This window comes from Amblyraja radiata, unplaced genomic scaffold (genome assembly GCF_010909765.2).
Source record: "Amblyraja radiata isolate CabotCenter1 unplaced genomic scaffold, sAmbRad1.1.pri S79, whole genome shotgun sequence".
Classification (NCBI taxonomy): domain Eukaryota; kingdom Metazoa; phylum Chordata; class Chondrichthyes; order Rajiformes; family Rajidae; genus Amblyraja; species Amblyraja radiata.
Window position 1 is genome coordinate 191,733 of NW_022630169.1, and position 16,221 is coordinate 207,953.

Genomic DNA, 16,221 nt, shown 5'->3' on the forward strand with positions numbered 1-16,221 from the left:
GTCGTCAAAGGACAAATGGCAATCGTAAAACAATAAAATAAGGTCGAATGTCTAACAGGACATTTGCTGATCCGTGATGGTGTGGAATTGGGCTGTGTTTACGTTGCTGTGTCTTTTGGAGGTGGACAATGAATATTTGTTACTAGACCATTGGGAAGAAGTACAACTTCAAAAGTGCTTGAATTGATAAACAGAAGATCAAACGGGAAGTCTGTGTATAAGGAGCAGATGAATCTTTGTTCGTTGAGCAATCTCCTAGATTTCACCCAGTGATCACTTTATTTGATGCTCTTGAATAAAGTATTGATTGGATCACTGCCTGTGCCACGCGACAGTGAGAGTACAAAAAGGACGAGTTGCACTTGAACCTAAGGGGGACCAATATCCTGGCGGGGAGATTTGCAAAGGCTACAGGGGAGACTTTAAACTAGAACGGTTGGTGGGAGGGACTCAAATAGAGAAAGCTAGTAGACAGTGTGTGAGGCAGGAGGCAGAGAAGGGAAGCACTCAGACCCAACATGTAGGGGGTGAAGAAGAAAAAGATAATAAACAGAGAATAAGAGGTACACAAAAATGCTGGAGAAACTCAGCGGGTGCAGCGGCATCTATGGAGTGAAGGAAATAGGTAACGTTTCGGGGCGAAACCCTTCTTCAGAGTACAGAGAAAAAGAGGTGGTGGGTTTCTTAAATGTGTGAGCAGAGAGACAGAGGGGTGTCAAATGAGGGTGGAAGCAATAGGTAGCAAGGTGAAAAGTAAAAGTGGTAGGCAGACAAATCCAGGGCACAAATCAAAAAGGGCCATGTTTCAACATAATTGTATAGGGGTAAGAGTGTTGTAAAAACAAGCCTGAACGCTTTGTGGCTCAATGCAAGGAGCATTCGTAATTTGGTGGATGAGTTGAATGTTCAGATAGCTATTTTTGATTATGATATAGTTGGGATCACGGAGACATGGCTCCAGGGTGACCAAGGCTGGGAGTTGAACATCCAAGGATATTCTATATTCAGGAGGGATAGACAGAAAGGAAAAGGAGGTGGGGTAGCGTTGCTGGTTAGAGAGGAGATTAATGCAATAGAAAGGAAGGACATTAGCGTGGAGGATGTGGAATCAATTTGGGTAGAGCTGCGAAACACTAAGGGGCAGAAAACGCTAGTGGGAGTAGTGTACAAGCCACCTAACCGTAGTAGTGGAGTTGAGAATGGCATCAAACAGGAGATTAGAAATTCGTGCAACAAAGGTAAAACAGTTATAATGGGTGACTTCAATCTACATATAGATTGGGTGAATCAAATTGGCTGGGGTACTGAGGAAGAGGATTTCTTGGAATGTATGCGGGATAGTTTTCTAAACCAACATGTAGAGGAACCAACGAGAGAGCAGGCTATTCTAGACAGGGTATTGAGTAATGTGTAAGTGTTAGTAAGCAGTCTTGTTGTGCGTGACCCCTTGGGCAAGAGTGACCATAATATGGTTGAGTTCTTCATTAGGATGGAGAGTGACATTATTAATTCAGAAACAAGGGTTCAGAACTTAAAGAAAGGTAACTTTGCGGGTATGAGACGTGAATTGGCCAAGATTGACTGGCAATTGATTCTTAAAGGGTTGACGGTGGATATGCAATGGAAGGCATTTAATGACTACATGGATGAACTACAACAATTGTTCATCCCAGTTTGGCAAAATAATAAATCAGGGAAGGTGGTGTATCCGTGGACAACAAGGGAATTCAGGGATAGTATCAAAACAAAAGATGAAGCATATAATTTAGCCCGAAAAAGCAGCCTACCAGAGGACTGGGAGAAATTCAGTCCAGAAGAGGAGGCCAAAGGGCTTAATTAGGGAAGGGAAAATAGATTATGAAAGAAGACTGGCAGGGAACATAAAAACTTACTGCAAAAGTTTTTATAGATATGTGAAGAGAAAAAGATTAGTTAAAACAAATGTAGGTCCCTTGCAGTCAGAAACAGGTGAATTGATCATGGGGAACAAGGACATGGCAGACCAATTGAATAACTACTTTGGTTCTGTCTTCACTAAAGAAGCCTTAATTAATCTGCTGGAAATAGCAGGGGACCGGGAGTCAAATGGAGGAACGGAGTGAAATCCAGATTAGCCGGGAAGTGCTGTAAGGTAAATTGAATGGATTAAAGGCTGACAAATCCCCAGGGCCAGATAGGCTGCATCCCAGAGTACTTAAGCAAGTAGCCTCAGAAATAGTGGATGCATTAGTAATAATTTCTCAAAACTATTTGGATTCTGGAGTAGTTCCTGAGGATTGGAGGGTAGCTAACGTAACCCCATTTTATAAAAAAAAAGGAGGGAGATAGAAAACGGGGAATTACAGAATTTGACCTGAAACTTACTGATGAACGTTTGCACTTTCGCTTGTACGTGAGACAAAGCCATAGGCCTACAGAAGTGCACTATGTGTCTCATACAGACCTTTATCAAATTATATACAAGGAAACAATTCAGATGGCCTGCCCCAATGTGGAAGCAATCCTGCGGCTGTTTCTTAGCATAACTGCTCGGGAGAGAGGTCTTTTTCAAGACTCAAAATAATTAAAAATGAATTAAGGGCCACAATGTCTCAAGAGAGGTTGTCTGCACTGAGCATTCTGTGCATTGAGAGTGACAAACTTAGACAAACACATTTTGATGAACTTCAGGATGATTTTTCGATGAGGAAGGCTAGAAAAAAATGTTTTAGTCTTAGTGTATTTGATAATTGTAGTTTCTTTATTTCTTAATATGTATTTTAAAACCAACTGTTTAATGCCATACAGTAGGATCTAAAAGTGTCACACTGTCATTGTCAGGTAGTCATGGTCATCTTATTAACACTTCCCAGGCACTAACATTTTTAAGCTCACGTTTTTGTTTGTGTTTTTTTGGGGGGTTTTTTAATATAACATTAAACTTAAAATTTTATTTTCCTAAAAATTCCTGCTTATTCCACAAAATGTTTACAAGGTTCGGTTATAGCAAAAGTTTTTTACTGTGTTAATTTTAACATTTATGCATTTTTTTTTCAATCACTACGGTATTTAACATTAACATTTTATGTCCTTTAGAGTAGGAAATGTGAATTGTGGAATCTTAAACACCCGTCATCTTCCTTGGCTTTATTCAAATTATTTAAAACACTCTTCTATCTTCCTCTAGTGTTGGGGGTGGGGGATTGGGAGGAACCTCACAAGTGGAATAGCCTAGGGCCTCTCTATATCTAAATCCACCACTGATAAGGGGTCAGCCATTTAGGACTGAGATGAGGAAAAACCTTTTCACCCAGGGAGTTGTGAATCTGTAGAAATCTCTGCCACAGAAGGCAGTGGAGTCCAATTCACTGGATGTTTTCAAGAGAGAGTTAGATTTAGCTCTTAGGGCTAACGGAACCTAGGGATATGGAGAGAAAGCAGGAACGGGGTACTAATTTTGGATGATCAGCCATGATCATATTGAATAGCTGAGCTGGCTCTAAGAGCCAAATGGCCCACTCCTGCACCTATTTCCCTATATTTCTATGTTTATTTCCCTAGATTTTCAGAAAGTCTCCAATAAGATGCCTTGTGTCAGGCTGCTGGGGAAGATGTGAGGCCATGGTATTAAAGGGAAGATACTAGCATGGATAGCGGATTGGCTGGATGGCAAAGGCAAAGAGTTGCAATAAAAGGTGCTTTTTCAGGTTGGCTACCAGTGACCAATGGAGTTCCACAAGGGCCGGTGCTGGGGCCGCTTCTCCTAATGTTGTATATTACTGAGAAGGGGATTGAAGGCTTTGTGGCCAAGTTTGCTGATGATGTGTAGTGTAGAGAACTCTGCAGAAGGACTTGGACAGGTTAAGAGAGTGGGCAGAGAAGTAGCAGATGAAATTCATTATTGCAAAGCGGGGAGTCATGCATTTCGGTAATAGGAGTAAAGGCGTAGATTATTTTCTAAATGCAGAGAGAATCCAGAAATCGGAGGTGCAAAGGGACTCGAAAGTGCTGGTGCAGGACTCGCAAAAAGTGAATTTGCAAGTTGAATCGTTAGGAAGGAAAACAAATTTAATGCTAACAATTATATCAAGAGGTCTGGCATACAAAAACAGGGATGTAATGCTGAGGCTCTATAAAGCGCTGGTCAGGCTGCATTTGGAACACTGGGCAAATTTGGACCCCATATCTGAGGAAGGATGTGCTGGCTCTGGAGAGGTTCCAGAGGAGTTTATAAGAATGATTCCAGGAATGAGCGTGTTAACATATAATGAGTGCTTAATAGCACTGGGCCTCTACTCACTGGAGTTTAGAAGGTTCAGGGGGAAACTCATTGAAATTTCCAGAATAATGAAAGACATGCGGATGTGGAAAGCTTGTTTCAACTGGTGGGAGAATCTAGCACCAGAGGACATAGCCTCAGAATTAAATTGCGCTCTTTTAGCAAGGAGGTGAGAAGGAACTTCTTTAGTCAGAGGGTAGTTAATTTGTGGGAATCATTGCCACAGAGGGCTGTGGAGGCAAAGTCAATGGATATTTTTAAGGCAGAGATAAGTTCTTGATCAGAACGGGTGTCAATGGTTATGGGGAGAAGGCTTGAAAATTGGATTAGGAGGCAGAGATCAGCCATGATTGAATGACGGAGTGGACTTGATGGCCCGAATTGTTGTAATCTACTCATATAACGTGATCTTGTGAATGTGAACTATATGTTTGAAGTCCTAAAGGCGATCCAATATCACCTTCTCATTAAAACAATATATCAACATTCATGATAGACACAAAGTGCTGGAGTAACTCAGCGGATCAGGCAGCAACTCTGGAGAACACAGATAGGTACAAAGCGCTGGAGTAACTCAGCGGGTCAAGCAGCATCTCTGGAGAACATGGATAGGTACAAAATGCTGGAGTAACTCAGCCGGTCTGGAGAAAAGGAATAAGTGATGTTTCGGGTCGAGCCACATCTTCAGACGGAGAGTTGGGGAGAGTGAAACAAGAGATATACACGGCACAAATTAATGAAAGTTATGTAAAAGTAACGATGATCAGGTACAATGTAGAGCCAACAATGGTCGATTGTTGGCTCTGGGGTTGGTAATAATGAGTTATGCAGGCAATGAACATCTTGAGGACGACAGTAAATAAAAGTACCTCACCAGAAACGTCACCAATGAGGTGAAGAATGGCAGCAATGTAGATGACAAACAGGGTGGGTGCGATGATGCATTGCTGTTTGACCCTCGTTTCCACAGTGAAGGGCTCGGACTCAGAGCCGCAGTTGCTGAGCACTGTGACCGACATGCCACCACGTAGAAGCCTCAATATTCTGATGTACTTGTCGTGACAACCGTACCTTCATAGTATGCTTCAACGAGCCTGGCGGTTTACCGAATCAAAAGCCATTGTCTGGTCGATGTACAAAGGCTGCCTTTGTTAACGGCATTTTTCCTGGAGTTGGCGTGCTGTGAATATTATGTCTGCTGTACCACTGGATGGGCGGAAGCCACACTGTGATTCTGGGAGTACCTCCGCAGACAGTGGTAGAAGTCGGTTTACGAGGACACGAGCAAGGATTTTGCCTGTTGTTGACAGGACCGAGATGCCCCTGTAGTTTCCACATTCAGCCTTGTCCCCCTTTTTGAAAATGGTCACTATTAGAGCATCCCTGAGTTCTGAGGAAATTTCTTCTTTTTCCCAGACCTTGAGCAGCAGGGCTTGGATGTGGTACAGGAGCTCCGGTCCACCTTCCTTTAAGATCTCAGCTGGGATCCCATCTGGACCGGTGGCCTTGTTGTTCTTAAGGCTCTTGATGACATCTGGAACCTTTATTATAGTGGGAGGTTCATCCATGTCTTTTCTGATGGGACTCTGGGGGATATGGTGGGTAATGTCTGGTTCAGTTGTTCTGTCACGGTTGAGGAGTTCCTGGAAGTGCTCTTTCCATCCGGCGTTAACGGACTCATTGTCCTTCAGCAGTTCTTGTCCGTCTTTTGAGCACAGGGGTGTTAAGCCGCGGTAGCTTGGACCATAGATGGCCTTAGTAGCGCTGAAGAAGCCTCAGGTGTCACCCAAGTCTGCCAGTCTCTGGATTTCCAGTGCCTTATCTGTCCACCAATACAGTTCTGTAGCTCCCTCACCTCACGTCCACCTTGGCTCTGGACTGAGCGGCTCTTTTGGCCTTGCAACTTACATCATTTTGACAGGCACGTAAGGCTTTCCTTTTCTTGGACTTGAGCTGTTCTGTGTCGTTCTCGTCAAACCAGTCTGGTGTTTTCTGGACTTGCACCCAAGGATGTTTTTACAGTTATCAAGAATGGTGGATTTCAGTCGGCTCCAGTGCCCTTCAATATCATCAGGATATTCCTGTTGGAGACTTTCCCAAAGAGAAGCCTGAAATCACTGCTGGGTAGCAGTTTCCTCCAGGCTTTCAAGGTTCAGCCTTGGCTGCATCTGCTTTGTATGAATCCTCCTCTTCCTCTTGAGTTTGATGGACATCATGGAGCGGATGAGGTGATGATCTGTCCAACAGTCATCTGCATCAGTCATGGACCTTGTAATGTTCACGTCATGGCGGTCCCTGGCTCGTACGATGACATATTCAGTGAGATGACACTGTTTGGAGCGTGGGTGTCTCCAAGATGCCTTAAGTTTGTTTTTCTGGCGAAAGAGGGTGTTAGTGTTGATGAGGACATGCTGAGTACATTTGCTGAGAAGCAGAGCTCCATTGGAGTTGATGTTCCTGATACCTTCCTTTCCTATGGTACCCTTCCAGAGGTGTTGGTCCCTGGGGAATATTAGACAATGTCTCGTCCAAGCAGGCACAGAAGGTCTCTTTTGCTTCCTCTTCAGATTCTAAAGTAGGGGCATAGGCACTCACAACTGTTGCCATCAGGTTGTTGGCAAGCACCGGACGGATGCTCACTGATTCCCACAGGAAGTTCAGAGAGGTGGCTGATGAGCTGCTTCCGGATGGCAAACCCAACACCATGGATCCTGGACTCATCAGCAACTTTACTTTTCCAGAAGAAAGTGTAGCCACCCTTCTCCTCCTTCAGTTGTCCTCCATCTGCCCGCTGGGTTTCAGAAAGGACAGCGATGTTAATCCGGCATCCTCACAGTTCTCCAGCGATTATCGCGGTGCCCCTCTCTGGTTTGTTCCTGGTTGCACTACCCATCAATGTGCGCACATTCCATACTCCAAAGTTCATATTCATATTTCTGTGTTTCTGACCACGTGTGGTGAGGCCTCTGGACACGGTAATCCAGTCGGTAAGTTTGAGGCAGGCTATTTTTAGGGCATCCTTTCTAGCCCTTTCCCCAAGTGGGATGAGTAGAGTGGATCCTAAAGAAGACTGCTCAGTCATGGGCGCAGCTGGCGAAGGGCTATTCTGCCTCGTTCCAGGAGTCCAGCGACTGAATCTAGCACCCACCGCCTGATGTGCCAGCTCATGACTAGAGGCTTCCTGATCTCACAATCCTGCCCCCATCGCCACTTGTTGATAGCCATAGCACTTAATCCAGGGTGTTAGGGTGGATTTCCTACATGGAGGACGCCTGTGTTTGACTTTGTTTAATGTGGGGAGACTAGGCACAGACAGCCACCACACGGTCCTTGACGGATCTGGGTCAGGATACAGTGGCATTGAGTCTAAAACGACCGGAGACCCTCTTCAGCTGCAGCCTTCATCCGCCTTCCCAGCCGTTGTGATGCTCCACTAAAGTGCGCCATCATCGGATAGACGCGGCTTGTACTCGCTAGAATTTAGAAGATTGAGGGGGGTTCTTATAGAAACTTACAACATTCTTAAGGGGTTAGACAGGCTAGATGCAGGAAGATTGTTGCCGATGTTGGGGAAGTCCAGAACAAGGGGTCACAGTTTAAGGGTATGGGGGAAATCTTTTAGGACCGAGATGAGAAAAACATTTTTCACACAGTGAAATCTCTGGAATTCTCTGCCACAGAAGGTAGTTGAGGCCAGTTCATTGGCTATATTTAAGAGGGAGTTAAATGTGGCCCTTATGGCTAAAGGTATCAGGGGACATGGAGAGAAGGCAGGTACGGGATACTGAGTTGGATGATCAGCCATGATCATATTTAATGGCGGTGCAAGCTCGAAGGGCCGAATGGCCTACACCTGCACCTGGTTATTGTCTATGTTTCTATGTTTCTATCCTCTGCCTGTTCCACCTTTGAGGTCTTGGTTGGATTGCCTCTCCCTTACCGCCATGGGTGGCCCTGCCAGGGGCATAGCTCCAGACGGCATTGCTCTTAGGATCTCAGGACCACAAAAGCTTCTCCACCAAGACAAGGTGACAATCCACAGAGAAGGATCTTGTGATCCAGCGACTAAATCTAACAATCAGCACCAGTGTGTCAGTTCATGATTGGGAGATACCAGACGATCACTGTTTTCCTCATGGTTTCCACAGATCTCTCACAAAGATGTGCAGATGATATGTCCCTCCAGGTGAAAGCCTGTGCCAGACATCTTTTCACATGGGAAGATCGGTGCATGGACAGCCACAACACAACAAAGACAGACTTAGGCCCAAAGATCATGGACATGCTACACCTACTGGCCAGTCACCATCCTCCACCTGCTTCACTGTTTTGGGCTTCTTTTTGGGCCACTCTTTGTTCGCATGTTCTCCCCCGACTGTCCATGGGCAACCCAGCCAGGAGCAGAGCTCCAGATAGGTTTGTCCTCACTATCTTGTACACGCAAGTTCCTTGACCAAAGCAAAGAGGCAACCCTAAGCGAGGCGACTACATATATTTGAAACCCACTGCAATCTAATTAGCTGTTAACGCGAGATGGAATCACACAGAATGTCTCTCAGGGACCTAAACATACACAACCCAGTTAAACAACAGTCTGCAGAATGGTCCCAACACGAAATGTCACCTATCTCTACCCTCCAGGGAGTTTGAAGAAGGTGTCGACCCAAACATCACATATTTCTCTTCTCCAGAGATGTTGCCTGACCCCTTGAGTTACTCCAGCATTTTGTGTCTATCTGCGATGTAAACCAGCATCTGCAGTTCCTTCCTACACATGCTACCTGATCCCCTCAGTTACACCAGCACTTTGTTTTTGTTCTCTGGTATAAGCCAGCCTCTCCTGTTCTTTGTGTCTTTACATATACCAGCTCTGACTCTCATTCCTGACGGCACAATCCCTTTAAATCATTTTCATGATCGAGATAATTTATCCATCCCATGGGGGCTGTGGCTTTTTTTTATCCTATTCCAAGTATTATACCCGGGGTTAGTGTCACAAAAGTCTTGTTTTGCGCTTTGATTTGCGTGTGTAATTTTATGTGTGAATTCTGGATTCTTACTGTCCACTTACTGGAATGTGGTGGAGACAATGAAGGAGAATGTAAAGCCCATGGTCAGGAATAGTGAAAACAAATGTTTGCACAAAGCTTTCAAATTGAAGGGATTTGTGCCTCATACAGAGCAAGCACTGGAATAGGTAATATGTTAGAAACTGCCACAGGAGGTGTTTGGTTTTAGAATAGAATGTTTGCCTTTTGCCATGAAACAGGCAGATTAAGCTTGAAAATGCACAGTTTTCTTATTTTTCATGCTGGTTTGCTGGTTATTCATGTCAATAAGAGCAACAAAATTTTGCTGAACAGGCCTTGATCTCATGACCGTCATGATCAACAATTGTCATCTGGCAAATGTGAATCACTTTCCATATCTTCCCACCTTCCCTCCAATGCAGACCTTGACTCGCCCTGACTCTGCCACAGCTCTGGGCCTTCACACTCACACTCACACTCACACCTACATTCACACACTCACACTCCCACGCACACACACTCACACTCATACTACACTCACACTCACACACCCACTCACTCACACACTCACACACACATTCACACACCCGCTCACTCACACACTCACACCCACACACACATTCACACTCACACTCCCACACACACTCTCACACGCCCACACACACATTCACACACTCACACTCCCACGCACACACACTCACACTCATGAACCGTTTAATACAGTGAAGAGTGTACAGCATCACTGTTTAATGTTACAGTGCTTAATTTAGAATTATGTAATGACACAGAAACAAGTTAAACATTGTTAATTATTAAAAAGTACGTGGTCTACACAGTTTTAGTCTGTAGGCTTTAACATGAAAGGAACAATGTAAGTTGTGAGTTAGGTATTGTGATTTTGAAACATGATATAAAATCCAGATTGTATTGAGGATGGTTTACAGTGGACAGTGTATCAGTGTATCGAGTGAGATGTCAGATTTCAAGTGTGCATCAGCTGAGGCTTTAGACATTAGAGATACAGCGTGGGAACAGGCCCAGCGAGTCCCTGCCACCCAATGATCACCCGTACACTAGCACTATCCTACAGTCTAGAGACAATTTACAGAAGCTGACCAACCTGTACTTCTTTGAAGTGTGGGAGGAAACCGGAGCATCCTGAAAAATCCACAGTCACAGGGAGAACGTACTAACTCCATACGGACAGCACCCGTAGTCAGGATCGAATCTGGGTCTCTGGTGCTGTACCACCCATTGACTTTCTTGAAGTTTTTAATAGTTCGGTCTCTGCAATTAATGCCGAAAGGCACTTGCCTGACAAAGAGTTGTGGATATAAGTCATAGTGAGGTGCAGCTCGCGGTTACACTCTGGTCTTACCACAACCATTTACTCTTTTCTGATGCCAAACTTGACTTATGCAGTCAATGTGATTGGATTTGTTTTTATAACAATCCTGCACAACTTTATATTTTCAACCTCCAAGTCCACTTTATTACTGAACATCGCTTTTGATTTTTATTGTGAAAGTGTTTTACTGATTGTTATATCAGAACAACATTTCTAAGTTCTGCAAATATAAATTTGTCCATTGCATAAATTTATGGGAGAGGCAAGGTCTTACCAGATTCATCACATCTTTGGTCTCCAAAGGAGTTCCTTCTTCACTGTGATGGAGTGAAGCCATGAAGCCCTATACAACTGCAGAAGAACCTCTCTACTCCAATACTGAAATCCTCTTGTTATGAAGGCCAACATTCCATTAGCTTTCTTAACTGTATGCTGTACCTGTAAGCCAACTTTCAATGACCGGTGTACAAGGACACCCAGGTCTCGCTGTACCTCCCCCTTACCTAACCTAACCCCATTGAGATAATAATCTGCCTCCTTGTTTTTGCAACCAAAGTGGATAACCTCACATTTATCTATATTATACTGCATCTGCCACGCATCTGCCCACTCATGGCCTGTCCAGATCACTCTGCAACCTCCTAACATCCTTTTCACAGTTCACAATGCCAGCCAGTTTTGTGTCATCTGAAAACTTGCTCATGTTGCTCCTAATTTCCTGTTTCAAATCATTAATATATATGGTAAACAGTCGCGGCCCCAACACCGAGCCTTGCGGCACTTCACTCGCCACTGCCTGCCATTCTGAAAGGGACCCGTTCACTCCTACTCTTTGCTTCCTGTCTGCCAACCAATTTTCTATCCACGTCAACACCCTACCTCCAATACCATGCGCCTTAATTTTAGTCACCAGTCTCCCGTGCGGGACCTTATCAAAGGCTTTCTGAAAGTCTAGATACACTACATCCACTGGCTCCCCTTCATCCATTTTACTTGTCACATCCTCAGAAAAGTCCAGAAGATTAGTCAAGCATGATTTTCCTTTCAGAAATCCATGCTGACTTGGACTAATCCTTTTACTGCTATTCAAATGCCCCATTATTACCTCTTTAATAATTGACTCCAGCAACTTTCCCACCACCAAAGTCAGGCTAACAGGTCTGTAATTCCCCGTTTTCTCTCTCGCTCCTTTCTTGAAAAGTGGGATAACATTAGCTATCCTCCAACCCACAGGAACTGTTCCTGAATATATTGAACATTGGAAAATGATCACCAATGCGTCCACTATTTCTAGAGCCACTTCCCTGAGGACCCTGTGATGCAATCCATCAGGCCCTGGGGATTTATCATCCTTCAGTCCCATTAGCCTACCCAATACTATTTCTCGCCTAATGAAAATTTATTTCAGTTTCTCGACCCCCTTAGATCCTCTGTCCTCCAGTACATCTGGGAGATTGTATGTGTCTTCCTTAGTGAAGACACATCCGAAGTACCTGTTCAACTCTTCTGCCATTTCCTTGTTCCCCATAATAATTTCACCCGTGTCTGCCTTCAAGGAACCCACATTTGACTTTGCTACTCTTTTTCCCTTAACATATCTAAATAAGCTTTTACTGTCCTTCTTTATATTCCTGGCCAGCTTCCCTTCGTACTTCATCTTTTCAGCCCGTATTGTTTACTTCTGTTGTCCTATGAAAGTTTCCCAATCCTCTGGCTACCGGCTACTCTTTGCTGTGTTATACATCTTTTCTTTTAATTTTATTCTATCCCTAACTTCTCTTGTCAGCCACGGTTGCCTCCTACTCCCCTTAGAATATTTCTTCCTTTTTGGAATGAAATGATCCTGCGTCATCCAGATTATGTCCAGAAATTCCTGCCATTGCTGTTCCACCGTCATTCCTTTCCAATCTCCCTTGGCCAGCTCCTCTCTCATGCCTTCATAATCCCCTTTGTTCAGCTGCATCACTGCCACTTCCGATTTAACCTTCTCCTTCTCAAATTGCAGATTAAAACTAATCATATTATGATCACTACCACCAAGTGGTTCCTTTACAATAGACAATAAGTGCAGGAGTAGGCCATTTGGCCCTTCGCGCCAGCACCGCCATTCAATGTGATCATGGCTGATCACCTCGAGTTCTCTTATCATATCTGGTTCATTGGACAATACTAAATCCAGAATTGCCTTTTCTCTGGTCGGCTCCATTACAAGCTGCTCTAAGAATCCATCTCAGAGGCACTCTACAAACTCTCTTTCTTGTGGTCCTGAACCAACCTGATTTTCCCAGTCTACCTGCATATTGAAATCCCCCATCACCACAGTGGCATTACCTTTGTTACATGACAGTTTTAACTCCTGCTACAACTTACACCCTACATCCGGGATACTATTTGGGGGTCCGTAGATAACACCAATCAGTGTCTTCTTGCCTTTGTAATTCCTCAACTCAATCCACAGTGACTCTACCTCGTCAGTCCCTATGTCTTCCCTCGCAAGGGACTGAATTCCATCCCTCTCCAGAAGAGCTACTTCCCCATCCTCTGCCCACCTGCCTGTCCTTTCTATAGGATGTATAACCCTGAATATTAAGTTCCCAGGCCCCATCCTCCTGCAGCCACGTCTCGGTAATCCCTACAATGTCATATACACCAACCTCTAACTGAGCCTCAAGCTCGTCTACTTTATTTCTTATACTTCGCGCATTCATATACAATACTTTTAATTCCTTACGCATCTCACCTTTCAAATCGATCCCTATTACACTTGGCCATACTCTCCTATCCCTTTGTTAGCTTTCTTTCCCATTAATTCTGGGGACATTAACTATCCCTTTACTCTCTTTCCCTGTAACTCCGTCCTTGACTATCCCATTTGACACCCCCCCCCCCCTCTATTTAGTTTAAAACCACTTGTGTCGCAGTGACAAACCTGCCTGCCAGAATGCCGGTCCCCCACCTGTTAAGGTGCAATCCGTCCCTTTTGTACAGTTCCCCCTTACTCCAAAACAGGTCCCAGTGGTCTAAGAATCTAAATCCCTGCCCCCTGCACCAGTTCCTCAGCCACACATTCAGGTCCTGTTTCTCCCTGTTCTTGCTCTCGCCAGCACGAGGAACTGGAAGCAAACCACAGATAACTACCCTGGCGGTCCTGCTTTTCAGCACTTTTCCAAGCTCTCTAAAGTCACGCTTCAGAATATGCATCCCCTTCTTTCTGACATAGTTTGTGCCGACATGCACACAACGTCCGGCTGTTCACCTTCGCCCTTGAGGATTTTCTGCACTCTGTTCATGACATCCTGGATCCTGGCACCCGGGAGGCAGCACACCATCCTCGAATCCCATCTGTTGCCACAGAAACCCCTGTCCGTACCTCTCACAATGGAGTCTCCAACTACAATGGCGTTGCCTGACGTCGGCCTCTTTGGTTTTGGCTCAACAGCACACCTTGCTTTGCAAGCCAGTCCGCCGCTCAGTGTGCTAACGTCTTCTGTCCCGACAGCTTCTAAGTGTGTTCACAAGAGGTACAACACCTGGGGACCTGTGCATTCCATGTTTACTTCCCTTTCTCACCGTCACCCACTTACTCTCTTCCAGTATCTTAGGTGTAACAATCTTGCTGTAGGACTCGTCAAGGTACGACTCAGCCTCTCGGACGAACCTGAGGTCATCCACTTGCTTCTCCAGTTCCCTAACACGGTCCTTCAGGGGCTGTACCTGGATGAACTTCTCACATTTGTAGCAGCCAGAGGCACCAGCCGTGTCCCTGACCTCCCACATACTGCAAGCATCACACTGAATCAGCTTGCTTGACATCTCCTTCTTTCGTCTCTCCCTCTCCAGCGTTTTGCATAGCCTCCTCGCCGAAGACTCTCGAGACAAAGACTCACACTTTACTCACAAGAGCACCCTTAAAGTAGTCTTGCTTATATTGACGGATAAATTGCCTAATTTACAAATTTACAAACCAAATTCCTCAGTTTTAAACTGTTTTCCCCCCTCTGACTCATTTCTAACTCTTCTCCCACTCGGGCTAGAGCCAATCCGTGCTTTTTCTTGCTTCTCTTTGCTGCTGATTTTTGAAAATCCACGGAGGCTCCGAGTAAACAAGTGATGTGTATGAGCTGAGCAATTGAGAGGTGTTGGAAAGTCAAAGCAGGGCAGGACCTTCACGGTGAGTGGCAGGGCCACGGGGAGTATCATTGAAAGTGGTATCACAGGTAGATAGGATGGTCAAGAAAGCTTTTAGTACATAAGCCTTCATGAGTCAGGGTAAAAGAGTATAGAGATTGGGATGTAATTTTACAGTTGTACAATATGTTGGTGAGACCGTATTTGGAATAATGTGATATTTTTGATCATCCTGCTATAGAAAGGATGTTGTTAAGCTGGATGAGTGCAAATAAGATTTATGCAAACGTTGCCAGGACTCAAGGGCTTGAACTATAGGGAGAGGTTGGGCAGGCTAGGTCCTTATTCCTTGGAGTTCAGAAGACTGAGGGGACATCTTATTAAGGGGTGTAAAATTATGAGTGGAATAGATGGTAGGGTGAATGCACAGAGTGTTTTACACAGTAGCGGAATCAAGAACCAGAGAACAGGTTTAAGGTGAGAGAGGAAAGATTCAATAGGAACCTGAGCGAGGACTTTTTCACAGAGGATAGTGGATATCTGGAATGAGCACCAGAGGACATACTTGAGGCAGGTACTATAACAACATAAAATACAATAGAACAGGTACATGGATATGAAAGGTTTTGAGGGATATGGGTCAAATGCAGGCAGGTGGGACTAATGTAGATGGAAGATCTTGGTTGGCATGGGAAGTTGGGAAAAAGGGCCTGTTTCCATGCTATATGACTATGACTAAAAGGAGATGGGTCCATTTGAAATATGAGAACTGGACAATTAATTCTATGAGGAAGTGCTAATGCTGACGTCTTTAAACTGTGCTGACTCACAGCAGAAATGATTAACATCTCCAGCAAACTATCCTGTAAACAAAGTAAATCAAAAACCATTATGCAACTCGTGGGACATTTTGGACATTAACTCATGATCTCAGGCTCATTCATCAGTCTGAACCAAGAGTGTCAGCACTATTTGTTTGGCAGTAATAGGAACTATTGATTCTGATTATTCTATTAAGAGAAAGGTCAGTTCATTATGAGCTAAAATTATTGTTTTTAAATATGTTCTTCGGATTATATGTTACTGATTAAATAATGTTGGCTATTATACTGCCTTACCATTTCAGTGCCAATACTGAGTGACAACAGTAAAGGTAAAACCAGGATCTTCATTTCTTCAGTTTCTCTCAAACCTCACTTTTTGTATCTCTGCAAAGAAAGAGATAGGCACTTACAACCAGTTGTACTTTCCTGATCATTCAGTAAACCTTCATTGCATTTGATGTAACTATCCAACTGGACTTTAAAACATACCAGATAAAAACTGTTTCATCGTTGTGATGGGGGAGATATCAAATTGAAATTTCCAATTTGCGAATTATATCACAAAGCGAGGTCCCAGCACAGAATTTATCAAATGCCTTACGAAAATCCATGTGAACAGCATCTGGGACCTCA

General features: G+C 44.3%; 1 protein-coding gene across 1 annotated transcript in view; it reads right to left on the reverse strand.

Annotated features, from left to right (window-relative positions):
- Nucleotides 1-15,984, reverse strand: part of LOC116969557 (tissue-type plasminogen activator-like) — a 192,563-nt gene extending 176,579 nt beyond the window's left edge. Inside the window, exon 1 of the mRNA XM_033016400.1 lies at nt 15,883-15,984. Coding sequence (XP_032872291.1) covers nt 15,883-15,936 — 54 coding nt within the window. The 5' untranslated portion in view covers nt 15,937-15,984. The remainder of the gene's footprint in view (nt 1-15,882) is intronic.
- Nucleotides 15,985-16,221: the final 237 nt, after the last annotated feature.